General features: G+C 53.0%; 1 protein-coding gene across 1 annotated transcript; it reads right to left on the reverse strand.

Moving 5' to 3' along the window:
- Positions 1-953: 953 nt before the first annotated feature.
- On the reverse strand, positions 954-18,579 carry Nckipsd (NCK interacting protein with SH3 domain). Its single transcript, XM_004664207.2, has 13 exons — positions 18,381-18,579; positions 10,979-11,088; positions 10,322-10,526; positions 10,122-10,212; positions 9,347-9,837; positions 7,753-7,923; positions 7,162-7,248; positions 6,936-7,074; positions 6,743-6,823; positions 6,182-6,310; positions 5,973-6,065; positions 5,643-5,815; positions 954-1,926 (listed from the first exon to the last, which is right to left on the reverse strand). The coding sequence occupies exons 1-13, from the start codon at positions 18,549-18,551 to the stop codon at positions 1,723-1,725; spliced, it is 2,145 nt and encodes a 714-aa protein (XP_004664264.2). The 5' UTR covers positions 18,552-18,579; the 3' UTR covers positions 954-1,722.
- Between the last annotated feature and the right edge of the window lie 222 nt (positions 18,580-18,801).

The raw sequence follows: 18,801 nt of genomic DNA on the forward strand, positions 1-18,801 counted from the left end.
GTCTGTGCTGTTTGGGAGAGCAACAGCCCCTCGCCTTCGGCATCCCTGGTATGAAAGAAGGCATGGCAAGTGATGGTGCCAGGGATCCTGGATGTGCAGACACGTGAGGTGATGGGCTGAGTAGGGCTCTTCAACTGCCGTCTACCCTCGGGTCCACACTTGCCCAGTGCGCTTTTGGTAACCACTTTGCTGACTTGGGAAGAGAATGGAGTTTGTTTATTTTTATTTTCTTGGTTTTTCGAGGTAGGGTATCACTTTAGCCTAGGCTGACCTATAATTCACTATGTAGTCTCAGGGTGGCCTTGCACTCACAGCCTCTCAAGTGCTGGGAGTAAAGATGTACGCCACCACGCCCAGCGAGAATGGGAGTTTTTGCCAATGACCTCTAAACAGGAACACATCCTTAACTTCATGTTTATTAACATACTTTTTTTTTTTTTTCTGAGGTAGGGACTCTTACCCAAACTGACCTGGAAATCACTCTGTAGTCTCAGGCTGGCCTCGAACTCATGGCGATCCTCCTACCTCTGCCTCCTGAATGTTGGGATTAAAGGCACACAGAACCCACCCAGCAACATAGTCTTTCAGTGTATGAAAAAATGATTAAATCGCCAGGCGTGGTGGCGCACGCCTTTAATCCCAGCACTCCGGAGGCAGAGGTAGAAGGATTGCTATGAGTTTGATGTCACCCTAAGACCAAATAGTGAATTCCAGGTCAGCCTGGGCCAGAGAGAGACCCTACCTTGAAACACCTAAAAAATTAAATTAAATTAAATGAAGATGTAAATGAAACCCAGAGGTGAAGCCAGGAGGCACTCAAGAGAGGCTGAACAGGGCCCATCACTGCTTCAGGCTGCAGAAGTCAGTAAAACCTACAATGGTGAGGTCCTGAGGGCCCATGGGTCCCACCCGCCCATCCCTCCCCCACCATGGTACAGGGAAGCCAGCCCAACTCCAGATGTTTATAATTTATTTCCAAAGGTGAGCTGCAGCACATAGGAAAATACACATGGCTTTTCAGTCTACATTTTTTTTTTTTTTCTTCAGAGAAAATAAGATTCTGTCCTTGGCTTTCTCAGCACCATCATCCTGTTGCTCCAGAATGGATGGCCTGTCTCCAAGATCCCGCTTTACAAGGCAGCAGCCTGGTCAAGGCCTCTGGGGTTGGTTGAAAGCAGGTTGGGCGGGGGGTGGGGGGAGTTAATCCCTATAGGTGTTGGGGGTTGCACTTGAGCAACACTCACTGCAAAGCTAAGGCAGAGAGAACAGAGGTGGTGGGAGGAGCCTCCCCCCACTCCAAGGACATGGCTTGCTGAGACTGAGCCCTCAGACCAGGCACGGGGAGGGGGAGGGGGAGAGGAGATTTGGCCCAGGCTGAGGCAGCAGCAGGGTGCGCATGTGGGTGTGTGGGGTGGGGAGGGTGGCATGCTGAAGAAGCAGCCTACCAGCCAACAGAAGACTTCAGCTCGTACTCGTCCTCTGCCCCAATGTAACTCACAAACTGTGGTCCCCAATCCTACACTTGGCCCCTTGCGTTGACTCTACTTCAAGTTGTGGGGCTGGGGGGGGGGAGGAGGGGCTTACTCAGGTCCCTTCTACTCGCTTATCCCCTCATAATGTCAGTGCAAAACATTCTTAGGGCAAAGCCCGCTCCCCCCCCTCCACCTTGAGTCCCTCCCTGCACATTGACCGGGGCTGCAGGGAAAGGAGAAGGGGAAGGCGCTAGCTGGGGACCTCCCCCAGCTCCGGGAACTCTTTGCACATCTCTTGGACAATCATGCGGTCCATCTGGCACTGGGGTGAGGCGTCTTCCTCAGTCAGGATGCGCCGCAGCGTGGCCTGCAGGTCAGGCAGGCGGTGGCGGTGCTGCAGGTAGGGTGTGGAGCGGATCACGGCATGCATCAGAGACAGGTACTCCATGCGCAGCTGTGGGAAGATCAGATGGGCTCAGGGACCTCAGGGAGGCATGCCTGCGCCTGGACAGGGGCTGGCCACTACCAGCCCATGGAACCCAGGGTTATGGACCAGCTCACTTGGATCATCAGGGCGGCATCCACAATGGCCTTCCACAGCTGTTCAATAAGTGAATGAATGCATCACCCCAGCAACACAGAGTCCCAGAATGTGACCTGTCGTGTCAATCCTTTAGGATTGGGCCGGCTGCGTGTGTGGTGGCGCACACCTTTAATCCCAGCACTCAGGAGGCAGAGGTCGGAGGCTGGGAGCCCTAAGTACCATCCCTGTCTGTCAGAAACTCCCCACTCCTTCACTCTGTCTTGTCCTGGAAGATCAATCACATCCATAGCTTGAAACAGCGACCCACTCACAGATCTCACCTAGATCTGTCCTGTGAGCTCCAGACAAGAATATCCAATTGCCTGCTTGTCATCTCCTGCATATCTGAGACTTCAAATCTATATATCTACCATCAAACTCATGATCTTTCCATCCTTGCCAAGCTGAAAGCGTTTTCATGTTATTTTGGGAAAGAACACTGCTGTTGATCCAAAAGCGCAGGCCTGAAACACAGGGAGACTCTGATTCCTCTCTTCCACACACCCTGTATCAAATCCATTTCCAAAGCCTAGCTATTTTGCCTCTCACATCAGCCCTTAACCCATCTCCAACATTCCCCCAACCCATACCCCCTGTACCTCTGGCTTAAGCAGTTCCAAAAGCCCCCATGAGCTGACCCCAACATTCCTTGTCCTGAGACTCTCAATCCATCACCTGTCCCTAACATGCTTTTTTTTTTTTTTTCCCTTCCTTCCTTTCTTTTTCATTTTTTTATGAGAGTGAGAGAAAGAGAATTGGCATGCCAGGGCTTCCAGCCACTGGAATCGAACTTCAGACATGTGCGCCAGCTTGTGTGCATGTGTGACCTTGCACGCTTGCGTCACCTTGTGTGTCTGGCTTATGTGGGACCTGGACAGTGAACATGGGTCCTTAGGCTTCACAGGTTAAGTGCCTTAACCGCTAAGCCACTTCTCCAGCCCCTAACATGTTTTTTGTTTCTTTTGTTTTTTGACGTAGGGTCTCACTCTAGCTCAGGCTGACCTGGAATTCCCTTTGTAGTCTCAGGGTGGCCTCAAACTCACAGCGATCCTCCTACCTCTGCCTCCTGAGTGCTGGGATTAAAGGCGTGCACCACCATGACCAGCCCCAACATGTTTTTTATTTGCCAACCCCGCAGGCCCCCACTGTACCCTTCATTTCTCTTGAATGGATACCAAAACTTCCTCAAAGAACACCATCCTTCTAACTTTCAAGCCTGGGAGTCAGACCCAGGTGCCTGCACATGCAATGCCAGAGCTGAAGCAGAAAGAAGGACGGTGTCAGGCACACAGCTGCACTTCACTCAGTACCGTAAATCTCAAATGGGTACTTGGTACTTATGAGGCCTCCCATGGCTCTCCTCTGCTCTGCCTGTTCTTAAGAGTGCTACTACCCAGCTTCTCTGCCTTGCAAACCTTAATGGCTTGGCTGACTGGCATTATGGGAAAAGCAGGAGCAGTCTTTCAGAATCCTGTCTTCCACTCTCAAAACCCAGGACTAACATGTTCCCATCAAAATGAAATGCTGGGGCTGGAGAGATGGCTTAGTGGTTAAGGTACTTGCCCGCAAGACCAAAGGACATAGGTTCGATTCCCCAGTACCCATGTAAGCCAGAAGCACAAGGTGGTGAGCACATGCATTTGGAGTTCACTTGCAGTGGCTAGAGGCCCTGGCATACCCATTTTTCTCTCTGCCTGCCTATTTTCTCTCTCTTTCTCTCTCTCACACATGAATTAAAATAAGAAATTAAAAACTGAAATTCTGTCTTCTGCCCACAAGGGCCTGACCACCATCTCCCTCTTCTTCATCTGGTTGCCTTGGTCCACTCTCCTCCACATGTTGCTCATTTCTCTAAGCTTACCAGATCATTTCCTCTGGTTCAGGACATGCACCAGCACCTTCCACCTTTAAAATGCTCTCCCTGACTCCACATTACCTCCTTCTGGTACCTGCCTGCCCTCTTTTCCCCTTCCTTGCACAGAACACTGATGTGATCTTCACTTACTGCTTCCCAGCCCTCCTCCGCCACTTCAAATGCTCTCAGACTTTCCATTCAGACGCACCTCCCTCTATTCAGTTGGTCATCCTCACCACTGGCTTCTGTGTGGCAAATCCAACAGCTACTACCCAGGCCCCATCTCAGGCTTCTGAGAACATGGAGAAGGCTGACCTCCCTCCTCCAAACACATAACCCGGGGGCTTTTGCTGGCTTGGTTTTGCCCTGACTTGACCCTGATGTGCCCCAGCTGAAGTGCCCTGCCAACCCAGCCCATCTAATTTTCCAGGTGACCAGGCTGCCGCAGGCCTTCTCTGCAAAGACAACTCCAACTTGTCTCTCTAGCCCCAACACACTCCCCACGGCCTCCCCGATGTTCTCATGCATGAATATCTTACAGATAGCTCCTCAATGCTGACCCGTTCAAAATACAACCCGCCACCCTACCCCACCCCACCCCACCCGACCAATTAATCGTAGCATTCCATCCATCTAGTTGCTCAACACACCCCCAGCAGCATGCTGTGCCAGATCCACTTCCAATACACTCTTGCAACACTGCCGTCGTCTCTCCCTCCCATTCCCACCACCACGCCATGCCACGCCACTGGCTTCCTGGCTCTCACTCTGCTCTCGCACAGTAAAGCAGCTGAGTTCCATTTACTTCTTTCTGCAGGGAGGAGGGGATTTTGAGGCAAGGTCTCACTCCACTCCAGGCTAATCGAGAACTCACTCAGAAGCCCTAGGCTGGCACTGAACTCATGGAAGTACCCCTAATGCAGCCTCCTGAATGGCGTGCACAACTATGTCTGGCCCCATTGACTTTTTTGGTGGTGGTGGTTGTTTTTTGAGGTAGGGCCTCACTCTAGCTCAGGCTGACCTGGAATTCACTATGTAGTTCCAGGCTGGCCTTGAACTCACGGCAATCCTCCTACCTCTGCCTCCCAAGTGCTGGGATTAAAGACATGTGCCACTATACCCCGTTGTTTTTGCTTGCTTTTTTTTTTTTTTTTTTTCCCTCCTCTTTTGAGACAGGGTCTCACTCTGGCTCAGGCTGACCTGGAATTTACTATGTAGGCTCAGGTTGGCCTCGAACTCATAGCGATCCTTCTATCTCTGCCTCCAGAGTACTGGGATTAAAGACACGCACCACCACGCCTAGCCTTCAGTTTGCTTTTTTTGTTTTTCGAGGTAGGGTCTCGCAGAATTCACTATATAGTCTCAGGCTGGCCTCAAACTCACAGCAATCCTCCTACCTCTGTTTCCCACGCACTGAGATTAAAGGCGTGCGCCACCATGCCTGGCTTTTCCCGTTTACTTTTGAAAAGCGATCCCAACCTGTACTTCCGGCCTCCAGTGCCCTGTGTTTCTTCTTTCTTTACCTCCACTCCATCTTTCTCGACACTCCGCTCCAGACAGCCACAGAGCTGGCTCCTTCATGCCCTGGCATGCCTTTCCTGGTTTCTTAAGCAGTCGTCCACACTTACCCGACTCCAATGGCAGCCCCATCCCCTCAGCTCAGACTCACTGACATGCTTCCCCCCTTTGGCTCGGTCTGCACTCCAGAGTACATGCAGCGATCTGCAGGCACCTTGTCTCCAGGCGACAGGTCCGCGATGTGCCGCACCGTGATGTCAATAAGCGCCATCATGTCGGTGTGGTAGAAGATGGTGGCTGTGGCAGCGCTGCTGAACACGTCCTGCAGGAACTTGAGGACAGCGTGTGGCGGCTGAGGCTCGTGCCTGAAGATGCGTACCGGGTCATCTAAAAGGCAGGGATCCACGGGGATCAACGTAGTCCTTTGCTGGGGTCCCGGGGTCGCCCCAGGGGGGGGTTAGAGGAGTCAAAGCAGGGGCACGGGGGCTATGGAGACCCAGTGGGGGAGAGGGTACCCACACCCGTGCAGATTGCTGAGCCTCACCCCCTCTGTTCAGAAGCAACAACAGCTTCTCAGAGAAGATCTTGACGTTGGTGTGTTTGCTCAGGGCGGCCATGATGACATTCTGGTCTGGCGCTGAGGGAAGGCATGCGTGTAGGAAAATAACAAAACAAACAAACAAACCAGTAATGTAAGTGGAGCCTGAAAAGTTCCCCTTTTGGACGGCACCTCCCAACTGTGGCCCACTCCACCTGGCAGGTGCAGGTTGAGAGCCAGAAGCAGGTTCATGCAGAGATCAGGCAGCTGTTCCGTGGTGTCCAAGGGAAGCCCATCCTCAACGACGCTCAGCAAGAACTGGGCAAAGGGTGTGCCCAGGTGCTCTGGAAAAGAGGCCCAGACAAGTCAGCATGCCTGCCGTTTCCTCCCCACATGTAATTCGGCCTCCTTGGCTTTCTGAGGGCACTGGGGCTGAGGGTAGCCGGCCTCCAGGCCTTTGGGCCCTGGGTCCTACCTCAGGAACTGGCAGTCAGCTGATCAGAGATCTACTTTCTTTTTTTTTTTTCTTTTAATTTTTTAAAATTTTTATTTACTTATTTGAGAGAGACAGACAGAGAGAGGAAAGAGGCAGAGAGAGAATGGGTGCGCCAGGGCTTCTAGCCACTACAAACGAACTCTAGACGCGTGTGCCCCCTTGTGCATCTGGCTAACATGGGTCCTGGGAAACTGGGGCCTCGAACCGGGGTCCTTAGGCTTCACAGACAAGTGCTTAACCACTAAGCCACCTCTCCAGCCCCAGAGATCTGCTGTCTTACCGTAGTGTGCGTAGGGCACCGCTTCTCCCATAGAGAAGACCATGGCAAGGATGAGGGCAGAGTAACACAGTTTCTGGTGGTCTGGGGAGGCAAGGCGGGAAGTCAGCGCCTTGCAAAATACCAGGAATGCCCCGGAGGACGGTGGGAACCCTCCCCAGGAGACAGGGGAAGTCCCACCCCACCCTCCCCTTACCCTGCGTGTCAGTCTGCATGTCTCGTGCCAACTCCACGGGAAGCACGGAGGACACGAGCGTGGAGATGATGGCCGCGTCGAGGCTGCACATGGCACCAAAGCACTTGAGCAGCAGCAGTCTCAGCGAGGCCCGGTGCTCCTGGCAGGGGCGTGCAAGTGCTCAGTTCCCGAGCTGCCGCTCCCAACCCCATTCTTCTGCAGCCCCAGCCCCCTGTTTTGCACCTACCATCTGGTAATAGGCCACCAAGGCCAGGACAGACTCAAACTCGTTCCTCTTGCACATTTTCTTGCAAACTTCAGGGTCCGCATCTGTCTGTGGTGGGGAGGGAGGTGTGAGGGTCACCCAGTATGAGCCGAGCTGGACGGCCCCATGACCACAAGCTGACCACATATAGCAAGAAGAGACTCCTAGCTGGGCGTGGTGGCGCATGCCTTTAATCCCAGCGCTCAGGAAGCAGAGGCAGAGGTGGGAGGATCACCATGAGTTCGAGGCCACCCTGAGACTCCATAGTGAATTCCAGGTCAGCCTGAGCTACAGTGAGACCCTACCTCAAATAACCAAAAAAAAAAAAAAAAAAAAAGAGAAGAGACTCCTAAGGACTAAAGAGGACTTGGGAGGTAGAGGTAGGAGGATCACTATGAGTTCAAGGCCAGCCTGAGACTACATAGTGAATTCCAGGTCAGCCTGGGCTAGAGTGAGACCCTACTTCGAAAAACCAAGGGAAAAACAAAAAAAAAAAAAAAAAGGAGGGTACTACAAGGTGGGAAGTAAATCACTGCTCCAATCCCGAGACCCATGTGGACTCTCACTCCATACCAGAATATGCAGCAGTTCCTCCAGGTAGCAGCGGATGACACCCTCGTCCTCATACAGGGCCCAGCTGCGCTGCTGGGCATCATCCTTTCTCCGGGCCAGGTCCGCAAAAATCACCTCGAGCCTCTGCTGGTCGTGGCAGACCTGGCCCGAGGGCAGGGCCGTGCTCATGTCCTGGAGGCAGAGGGCAGAGGCAAGACTCAGCACTCCCTGCTCAGCTGCAGCTCCAGGAAGCCCCCAAGGCCTGGGCCTACATTCCCTGAGCTCAGGTCCCGCATGGCCCACAAGGGGCAGGAGCTTCACTCTAGTTTTGGCCTGCTGCAATGAGACGTGGCTGTGGGGGGTTCCAACAACCTGACTCTCCCCTAGACCTGGATATAAGCACCCTGCCATGAGGATATGGTCTGTTTCTGCCTCAGTGTGACTGAGCCCCCTCACTCCCGTTCCACACAAAGTGGCACCAGACCTGTCACTGCCTGACATACTTCCCACACTGCCCTCCGCCCAGTCTGACCAGAACCACATGAAGATCCCTAAAGAAGGATCTTCGCTCAGATAACCCCCATAGGTAGTCTGGACTCACTGGCCCCATTCCTGCTCCTAACCAGCTTCTCAAACTCGGCAAGACAACAGAGACAACCTGCAATGCCCACACCTCCCCCCTCTCATGTGAGTCAGCACTTAAGCCTCCATCACAGCTCCAAACCCTCGGTGCTCTCCAATGCCAAGGTTGGCAAGGCATGCCCTCACCCATTTCCGTATCCATGACTTCTCTGCACTCTGGCAGGATTCCCTAACAAGACAGTGGCAATCCCCTCCAGGCGGCATGAGGGTCTCCCATATCCCCACCCCGTCCTAGTCTCATTTATCATCTGTGCTAGGTCTTACCTTCCTCACCGCCTAGGTCCCGGGTCTCACCTCCCACGCCACCTGCTCCCTCGCCTCCTGTGTCCCGGGTCTCACCTCCCACGCCACCTGCTCCCTCGCCTCCTGTGTCCCGGGTCTCACCTCCCACGCCACCTGCTCCCTCGCCTCCTGTGTCCCGGGTCTCACCTCCCCCGCCACCTGCTCCCTCGCCTCCTGTGTCCCGGGTCTCACCTCCCCCGCCACCTGCTCCCTCGCCTCCTGTGTCCCGGGTCTCACCTCCCCCGCCACCTGCTCCCTCACCTCCTGTGTCCCGGGTCTCACCTCCCCCGCCACCTGCTCCCTCACCTCCTGTGTCCTGGGTCTCACCTCCCCCACCATCTGCTCCCTCACCTCCTGTGTTCCAGGTCTCACCTCCCACACCACCTGCTCCCTCACTTCCTGTGTCCCAGCCATGCCTGCCACCTTCCAGTTCCTCCTTCCTGAGAACCACCCTCCATCCTGCCTCTTGACCCCTGTCCAGGCTGAGCCTCAGTCTAGAATGCTCTTCCCCCCCTTTCTCCCTCATGTGTTAGCTCAAATGACCTCAACGCCCGGCAGAACGAAAGCTCAGAGCCAGAGCTCAACAAGTACCTGTCGTATACCGCCTGGACAACTGTGTGAGGGGAGTGGAGAGGGGCTAGCAGGACGGCCTGAGGGTGGGGAGGCTCTTGGCCATGCTGCCCACCCTCACCTTGCCCTCTACCAACGAGAGGAGGACTTGCTCCATGACAGGTGAGCTGGCTGGCACAGAGGCCTGGATGTGACCCACCACCACGCCGATGGCCACACGGCATAATTCATGGCTCAGGCCGGTGTTTCTCCGCACGAGCTCCATCAGCTCTGCCCCAATGGTCCTTGGCACAACCGTCTCGGCCACTGCCTTCTCCTCAGTGGTCTCCAGGCTGAGGGCATCCAGAGCTTCCAGCTCATCGGGGGCCGAGGTGGTACCAGCTGCCACCTCCTCGGCAGGAGGCTCGGGGGATGGTGCCTTGGAGGGAGAGGGCTGGGCGTGGGACACAGTGGTGTGGGCACTTCGGCGAGGCACAGGTGGGGGCGTGGGGGAGCAGCTGGGGCCCAGCTCGGAGGGGCTGGAGCCAGTATAGAGCGTGTCCACGGAGGTGCTGCTGACGGACGAGCCGCTGGATATGGAACTGCCCCCAGAGGGCGCTGTGGTGCGGACGCCTGTGAACAGGGGCAGAAGCTGTGCAGGGGCCCTGGGGCCTGCACCTCATGGGGGCCTCCACCCCTCCTGGTCTAGAGCTCCTGCCCCCTAACACTGGACCCTCTTCCTCTGCTAGGCAGGCCCTGTCTCCCCACCAAGTCTGGAGCACCCACCTGCCCCAACACCAGGACCCTAATATTCTCCGAAGCCCAGAGCCCCTTCTATCTAACACAAATAGACCAACAACAAACCGTTCCAGGCACAAGTAGCCCCCTCCCTGGTGCCCCCAGCTCTGCCCTCTCACCACTCCCTGAGACCATCAGAGCCTCGCGGTCTCGGCGCTTCACGGGCGGGGGTGGGGTGGCCGGCGCTGCTCGGCGAGGCTGGGGTGGGATCTAAGACAGAAACGGGATCTGCATCTCTGACTTGGGTGGGCCCCTACAGCCTCTGGATGAAGCCTTGAGTCCCATCCATTTCCTTTCATAAGATGCCCTCATTACCTACCTGGTAGAAGCTGCCCTCTGCCCCAAGGTGCTCAGAACTGGGCAGGCTGTGCTGACGTTCAAACCCAGTTCGACACACCCCATTGGGCTGCCTGGCGGCGGCAGCATCCAGATGGTGGTCACTGGTGGACGGGGTCATAACTGGAGCGCTGGAGGCTGAGGGGCCTCTGCGAGACAGGGTCTCTTTCCGGTGATGGATCAGTTTCCTGACAGAGACGAGAGAGACCACGGAGTTGTCCCCTCCCCACCTACAAAGTCATCACTTGGTCCCTGTGGGACGCTGGGACATCTCACAGGGCAGGCCTCCATACTTTTTTTTTTTCTTGTTTATTTTTACTTATTTGAGAGAGGGGGGGGGGAATGGGCGCGCCACCGCTCCCAGCCACACTGCAAATGAACTCCAGAGCCTGCACCCCTGTTGTGCATCTGGCTAATGTGGGTCCTGGGGAATCGAGCCTCAAACCGGGGTCCTTACGCTTCACAGGCAAGTGCTTAACCACTCAGCCATCTCTCCAACCCGGCCTCCATACTTCTATTTTACCTACGCTAGACCCCACCCTGTGGGGCCCCATTTTTAACCCTAGCATGAACCCACCCCCTCCACTGAAGGACCCCACTCCACCACGTTCACAGGGAGGTTCCCCTTCCCGACACTCACTGGAGCACTCCACGCTGTTCCAGGCTATACTTGCCACCATCTCGCATGGCTGTGTTGTGTACAGCCTCGATGGCCCGGTCGATGGCTTGGAGGACATCCTGCTCCAGGCCCTAGGGGGAAGTGGACAGTTAGGCGTGGGGACAAGTGAGGAGGCAGAGGACTACTACAGCTGAAGGCTACAACGCTAGACATGAGCAGAGACTCAAGCCGGATTCTAAACTGAGGCTGTGTGCGTGCGTGTGGTGTGTGCGTGTGGTGTATGCGTACGTGTGTGCACATGTGTGTGCCTTGAACAGAAGCTACGCAGGCCAGAGAATGGCAGTGCTTTCCTCTATCGCTCATTCACTGTTTCCTTGAGAGACAGTCTCTCACTGAACCTGGAGCTGCTGTTTTCTTTCGGTCAGTCGGACCAGCAAGCCCCGGCAACTGTCTCCGCTCCTCCCAGGACTAAGGATATAGGCATGTGTGGCCACACCCAACTGTTTACTGGGAAACCAAACTCAGGCAGCCTCAGGTCCTCAAGTGTGTGCGGCTACAGCTCTTATCCATTGAACCATCTCCCTAGCCCTGGGATGAGATTCTCAAACCCCATTATTCAGCAAGGACACCGAGTGCACCCCACGATGTTACACAGGGATCCGTGCTGGGGGCCAGGATGAGCCCTGGGCTTGGCTCAGAGACATGGCTGAGATGCCAGGTAGGAAGACTCCAGTGTATGGAATCCTTCATCAGTCACTCTGCATGTTGCTGATCTTTCACAAAACCAAGATCACATAGCAGGTCAGCCTTGTCGCCATAGAGCCCTCTGTCAGCCCTGGGGGTCAGTGGGCCACAAAGAGCCCCCTTCCTATCTCTGTTCCCTCTGTACCTTCACCGTTTCAAGGTGGCCCGCTAACTTTTCAGGCCTGACTAGGGAAGCACCTTTGTGTTTATGGTGAAACAAGAGCCTTAAGGGCTGGAGAGATGGCTTAGCAGTTAAGACATTTGCCTACAAAGCCAAAAGACCCTGGTTCAATTTCCCAAGACCCAGGTAAACCAGATGCACAAGGTGGTACATGTGCCTAGAGTTTGTTTGCAGTAGCTAGAGACCCTGGCACATCAATTTATTGTCCCTCTCTCTCTGCCTCTTCCTCTCTCTTTCAGATAAATAAATACAAAGAAAAAATATTGTTTAAAAAAAGAGACTTAAGTGCACCTTTAATCCTCATTCAGGGGGCTGAGGGAGGAGGATCGTCTTGAGTTTGAGGCCAGCCTGAGACTACATAGTGAATTCTAGGTCAGCCTGTGCTAGAGCAAGACCACCTTGTGGGGAAAAAAAAAAAAGAAGAAGAAGAAGAGGAGGAGGAGGAAGAGGAGGAAGAAGAAGAAGAAGAAGAGGAAGAAGAAGAAAGAAGAAGAAGAAAGAAGAAGAAGAAATGCAAGCACATCTTTAATCCTCACTAGGAAGGCTGAGGTAGAAGGATCGTCCCGAGTTCAAAGCTAGCCTGGGTTACAGAGTGAGTTCCAAGTCAGCCTAGGCTACAGTGAGACCCTGCTTTGAAAAAGCAAAACAAAGGGCTGTAGGGATGGCTTAGTGGTTAAGGCGTTTGCCTGTAAAGCCAAAGGACCCAGGTTCGATTTCCCAGGAATCACGTTAGTCAGATGCACAAGGGGGCGCAAGCAGCTGGTGTTTGTTTGCAGTGGCTGGAAGCCCTGGCATGCCCATTCTCTCTCCCTCCCTCCCTCCTTCTCAAATACATACATACATAAATAAATAAATATTAAATATTAAAAAGTAAAAATGAACAGAAAGTAAATAATAAATATTTTTGAAAAACACAGAGTTGGGCTGGAGAGATGGCTTAGCGGTTAAGCGCTTGCCTGTGAAGCCTAAGGACCCTGGTTCGAGGGTCGATTCTCCAGGACCCACGTTAGCCAGATGCACAAGGGGGCGCACGTGTCTGGAGTTCGTTTGCAGTGGCTGGAAGCCCTGGTGTGCCCATTCTCTGTCTCTCTCTCTCTCTCTCCCTATCTGCCTTTTTCTCTCTCTGTCACTCTCAAATAAATAAATAAAAATGAACAAAAAAATTAAAAAAAAAACACAGAGTTGAGAGACAGACCTACGTCCTGCTCCTCGTTCTTGGTCAGGGTTGTCAAGCACAGTAACCCAGAGGTCGGCTCTTCTCCACTGCCCGGTATTTGGGTGAGGTATGGATAACAGCTGTGGGACTGATTTCTATACATGATCCACCAGCTACCCAGGAGTTCCACATCAGAGGTGACCCCACTCCAGAGTGTCTGTTCGTTTATTTGGTTGCTTTGTTTTGCTTTTTCAAGGTAGGGTTTTACTCTAGCCCAGGCTGACCTGGAATTCACTATGTATTCTCAGGGTGGCCTCAAACTCATAGCAATCCACCTACTTCTGCCACCCAAGTGCTGGGATTAAAGGCATGTGCCATCATACCTGGCTTTGAATTTTTTATTTTTTATTTTTAGTTTATTTATTTGCAAGGAGAGAGACAGAAAGAGAGAGAGAACGGGCACACCAGGGCCTCCAACCACTGCAAACAAACTCCAGATGAATATGCCACTTTGTGCATCTGGCTTTATGTGGGTATTGAACCAGCGCTGTTAAACTTTGCAGGCAAGCACCTTCACTGCTGAGACATCTCTCCAGCCCCCTGATTAAAAAAAAAAATTTTTTTTTTCAAGGTAGGGTCTCACTCTAGCTCAGGCTGACCTGGAAAACACTTTGCAGGCTCAGGGTGGCCTTGAATTTATGCCAATCCTCCTACCTCTGCCTCCCGAGTGCTGGGATTAAACCCTGGTTGAATTTTTAGGGCAGAATCTTAGCTGGCCAAGAATTCATACGTAGCTCAGGCTGGCCTGGAACTGTGACAATCTTCCCGTCTCACTCCCAAGGGCTGGGACCGCAGATGTGTGTCAACATGCCCAACTCCAGAATGGGTTTATATTTTTATTTATTTTTATTTATCTATTTATTTGACAGGGAAAGAGGGAGAGAGAACGAGCATGCCAGGGCCTCCAGCCACTGCAAAGGATGCACCAGATGCATGCGCCCCCTTGTGCATCTAGCTAATATGGGTCCTGGGGAATTGAACCTGGGTCATTTGGCTTTACAGGCAAAACGCCTCAACCGTTAAGCCATCCCTCCAGCCTTAGAATGGGTTTAAGAAGTTTTCCTGATGGGAACAAATGGGTGCAGAGGTAGGTAAAGCCTTCCAGGGCTTTCCAGGGCATGGGGAGACAAGAGGACAGAGAGAGAAACATATAGTATAGGTAGAAGTTACAAGTGTGGAGAGAAAGAGTGGGGACATGGCTCCGTGAATAAGGCAGCTGTAAACATGTAAGCATGAGTACTGAGTCTGGATCCCCATGTAAACATAAAATGGAGGCTGCAGTTATAGCGTGATTTTTTAAATTATTATTTTATTTTTATCTATTCGTTTAAGAGAGAGAGAGAGAAGAAAAAAAAGTGGGTATGCCAGGGCCCCTAGCCACTGCAAACAAATTCCAGATACATGCATCACCATATGCATCTGGCTTATGTGGGTCATGGGGAAATCAAACCTGGGTACTTTGGCTTCACAGGCAAGCACCTCAACTGCTGAGCCATCTCTCCAGCCCATAGTGACCTAGAACTCAGTCTGTAGTCCCAGGTGAGCCTTGAACTCACAATGATCCTCCTCTTTCTGCCTCCCAAGTGCTAGGATTTAAGGTGTGTGCCACTATACCTGGAAATTATAGTGTATTTATTTATTTATTTATTTTAAAGGAAAGACAGAAAGAAAAGAGAAGGGCACACCAGGGCTTCTAGCCACCACAAGCAAACTCCAGATACATGTGCCACTTTGTGCATCTCGCTTTACATGGGTACTGGGGAATCAAACCTGGGCCTTTAGACCATGCAAGCAATCAAGCAAGCTTCTTTAACTGCTGAGCATCTCTCTAGCCTTTATTTATTTATTTATTTTTTCATTTGTTTTGAGGTAAGAGTCTCGCTATAGCCCAGGAATTCACCATGTAGTCTCAGGGTGGCCTTGAACTCATGATGATCCTCATACTTCTGCTGAATGCTAAGATTAAAGGTGTGTGTCACCATGCCTGGCCCTCCCCCCGGCTTTTTTTATTTTTGGTTTTTGGAGGTAGGGTCTTGCTCTAGCCTAGCCTGACCTGGCATTCACTATGTAATCTCAGAGTAGCCTCGAATGCATGGTGATCCTCCTACCTCTGCCTCTCCCCTATTATTTTAAATTTTCTTTATTTATTCATTTGAGAGAGTGAGAGAAAGAGGCAAGTAGAGAGAAAGAGAATGGGCATGTCAGGGCCTCCAGCTACTGCAAATGAACTCCAGACACATACGCCACCTTGTGCATCTGATTTATATGGCTACTAGGGAATAAAAGCTGGGTCCTTAGGCTTTGCGAGCAAGCACCTTAATGGCTGAGCCATTTCTCCAACCCCCATATATATATATATATATATATATATATATATATATATATATATATATATTTTTTTTTTTTTTTTTTTTTGAGGTAGAGTTTTACTCTAGCCCAGGCTGATCTGGAACTCACTCTGTAATTCCACCTGGCCTTGAACTCACGGTAATCCTCCTCCCTCTGACTCCCAAGTGGAACTTTTATTTATTTATTTGAGAGAGAGAGAGAGGCCGGGCATGGTGGTGCACGCCTTTAATCTCAGCATTCAGGAGGCAGAGGTAGGAGTATCGCTGTGAGTTCGAGGCCACCCTGAGAATACATAGTGAATTTCAAGTCAGCCTGAGCTAGAGTGAAACTCTACCTCGAAAAAAAAAAAAATGAGAGCAAGAGAGAGAGAGTGAAAGGGAGAGAATGGGCATGTCAGGGCCTCAGCCACTGCAAACAAACTCCAGACACATGTGCCACCTTGTGCACCTGGCTTACATAGGTCTCAGGCAATTGAATCTGGGTCCTCTGGCTTGGCAGGCGAAAACCTTAACCTCTAAGCCATCTCTCCAGCCCACAAGAGGCATTCTTTTGTGTGTGTGTGTGTGTGCGCGCACGTGTGAGGTAGGGTCCAGGCTGACCTGGAATTCACTCTGTAGTCTCAGTGTGGCTTTGAACTCATGGTGATCCTCCTATCTCTGCCTCCCAAGTGCTGGGATCAAAGGTGCGCGCCACCACGCCCGGCTTTGAGTGGCAGTTTTAATCCCAGTATGCGCATAACAAGAAGGGAAGAGAATCTTTCAGAAGTTCAGCCAGCTAGCCTGGTGAATGCAGCAGTGAATATTAAGAACCCTGCCTTTGGCTGGGAAGAAGGCTCAGTGGCTAAAAGCTCTTGCTTCGAAAGCCAGCAGCATAGTTTGATTCTTCAGGACCCATATGTGTAAAGTGGTACATGAGTTTGGAGTTCATTTGCACTGTCAGGAGACTCTGGCATGCCCATTCCTTCTCTTTCTCCATCCCTTTCTCTTCTCTCTCTCCTTGCAAGTAAACAAACAATATCTAAAAAGAAAAGAAAAGAAGGCTGGAGAGCCACCTTAGCAGTTAAGGCACTTGCTGGCAAAGCCAAAGGGCCTAGGTTCGATTCCCCAGGACCCACGTAAAACCAGATGCACAAGGTGGCACGTGCATCTGGAGTTCGTATGCGGTGGCTGGAGGCCCTGGCGCCCATTCTCCCTACATATATCTGCCTTCCCCAAAATCAACAGAATATGAATGAATATGAATATGAAAATGAATATGAATGTGGGACAGACACCTGAAGTTGTCTTCTGACCTCCAGATGTGTGCCGTGGCAAGTGTGCACCCACACTTACACACGTGAACATGTGCACAAGCACACAAACATACACAAGCACCCAAATAAGTACATAAGTGAACAAAACGTCAGATGTGGAGAAAGAAGGCCCTAGAGGCAGAGGGAGATAAAGCAGGTGGACCGAGTTACAGAGATGGAGTGAGAGTCACAGGAAGAGAGCAAACACTCAGGAAGAATAATCAGAATTACACAGAATTGTGCAAAGTCAGGGGATCTGAGAGGAAAAGCGTCTGCAGAAAGAACCCATAGAGACTGACGGTTAGGAGCCTTCCTGCCCTTCCCAAACATGCAGCTCACTGGTCCCGGCTGGGGCACAGGCCTTAGGGAAGAGGCAGGACTTCCTCCAGGGATGAGACTCAGGCCTGAGGAGGTTACGTAGGCCACACTCCATTTCCAGATGTCCTAGCGTCTCTCACCCCAAACACCCTAAATAGGATGAAGATGGGGGTCTGTAAGAAAGCCCGCAGGGCCCAGGGCCCATCCCCTTTGGTAAGATCAGATACCATCTCCAAATTTATCCTATTATTTCTGTCCTAAACTGGGTGGGGACAGGATGCTTCCTAGAGGCCAGGGGCTGGCACAGGGCAAGGAGTGTGTGACACAGGCCAGCCAGCTCTCGGTCTTCCTTCCCCACTGTGGTCAGAAGAGACCAACTGGAGGCACTGCACCCCAGCACCTGCAGCATGGCTACTCTTGGGGACACAGGAACTGGGACTGCAGCATCCACTTGGAAGGAAATGGGGCCATCGTCAGACCAGGGGGTGGGGGAGGGCTCACTTCCTCACAATGCAAACAAGTTCCATTCCAGGCTGGCGACAAGGAAGGATGGAGCTCCCCAGATTTCAGAGGAAGGGGATCAGAGAAGTCAGGGCCTGAGGTCTGGGGGAAGTGAGGAGAAGAGGGAAGCAGCAGCAGAGAGTGTCAGCAGAAGCCAGGGGCCTTGACTCAAAGAAGGCCGAGGGAATGAATGGTTCTTGGAAGTGCTTAGTAGACGAAAGAGGTCGGTGAGATAATAAGATCTCAGGAATTGGAGATTACCTAGGGGGTTGGGCGGGGGGTCTCTATGGCTCTGGGGTCCAAGTATATGTATGTATACGCGTGTGTGTGTAGGTTGAGAAAGTGGAGGATGGTTGGGGAAACAGGTGGTGTATAAGGTGGCACAGTGACAATGTGGTGGCTTCAAATGGGCGAAACTATGTAATCCTAGGAACTCAGGAAAGGTGGCTATTAAGGGTTTTGGGAGGGAACTCAGGTATTTGGGTAATGACTGGAGTCCCTTGGTCTAGCTCTCCTATCCAGCTTCGATACTGGGATACTAGGAAGCCTGTCGTGTCAAAGTCTCTGTGTCCCAGAGTTGAGTTTTCGGTAGGTTTGTGATTGGCTGTCAGGGGTGTGGTCTTCTGGGGGGGACTAGATTACCCCTGGGGTACGGTACGTCTGCACAGGTCTTGGGACACCGGGGGATCAGGTTCTCAAACTCCCTGTCTTCTAGAAGTCCTGGCCTCTAGGCACCAAGGGTCTGCGGGCCGGTTTGAAGGGGTTCAGTCTCAGGGTCTACGGGAGTCCGGGCCCGGGGACAGGGAGGGAGGGCCACACTCACCTGCAGGCGATGCAGGTAGGCAGGCGGCACGTACCCGGTCTCGCCGCTGCGCGCCCGCGCCGCCAGCCACCAGTGCGCGCTGCTGCGCTCCAGCACCAGGAAGGTTTCGCCAGCCGCGAACGCCATGGCGTTGGGTTCCGCCGAGCGGAACGCATACAGCGCGCGGTACATAGGGCCGGGGCCGGGGCCGAGCGGCTGCAGGGAACGAGGCGCCGAGCGATGCGGGCACAGCACGCCAGGCCCCGGGAGCGCCGCGCCGTGCTCGCCGCGGCCCGCCCCGTGACACGACGCGCGTGCGCGCCGGCCCGCAGCAGCCCCCGCCCCCAGGTGCGTGTCGGCCCCACGCGCCGCGGCCGCCGCGCCCCCTGGCGGCCGCCAGAGGCTCAGCCGGGCAGCGATCGCCAACGACTGACCCCTGGCG

This window comes from Jaculus jaculus, chromosome 17 (genome assembly GCF_020740685.1).
Source record: "Jaculus jaculus isolate mJacJac1 chromosome 17, mJacJac1.mat.Y.cur, whole genome shotgun sequence".
Lineage (NCBI taxonomy): Eukaryota > Metazoa > Chordata > Mammalia > Rodentia > Dipodidae > Jaculus > Jaculus jaculus.

Excerpts from the sequence above, each read along its gene's own strand:
- Nckipsd (XM_004664207.2), bottom strand. The coding sequence starts at position 18,551 with ATGTACCGCGCGCTGTATGCGTTCCGCTCGGCGGAACCCAACGCCATG. Across the intron at positions 7,075-7,161 it reads TGGTGGCCTATTACCAGATG|GAGCACCGGGCCTCGCTGAG; the intron begins GTAGGTGCAAAA and ends CGCCCCTGCCAG. Across the intron at positions 6,824-6,935 it reads CATGCAGACTGACACGCAGG|ACCACCAGAAACTGTGTTAC; the intron begins GTAAGGGGAGGG and ends TTGCCTCCCCAG.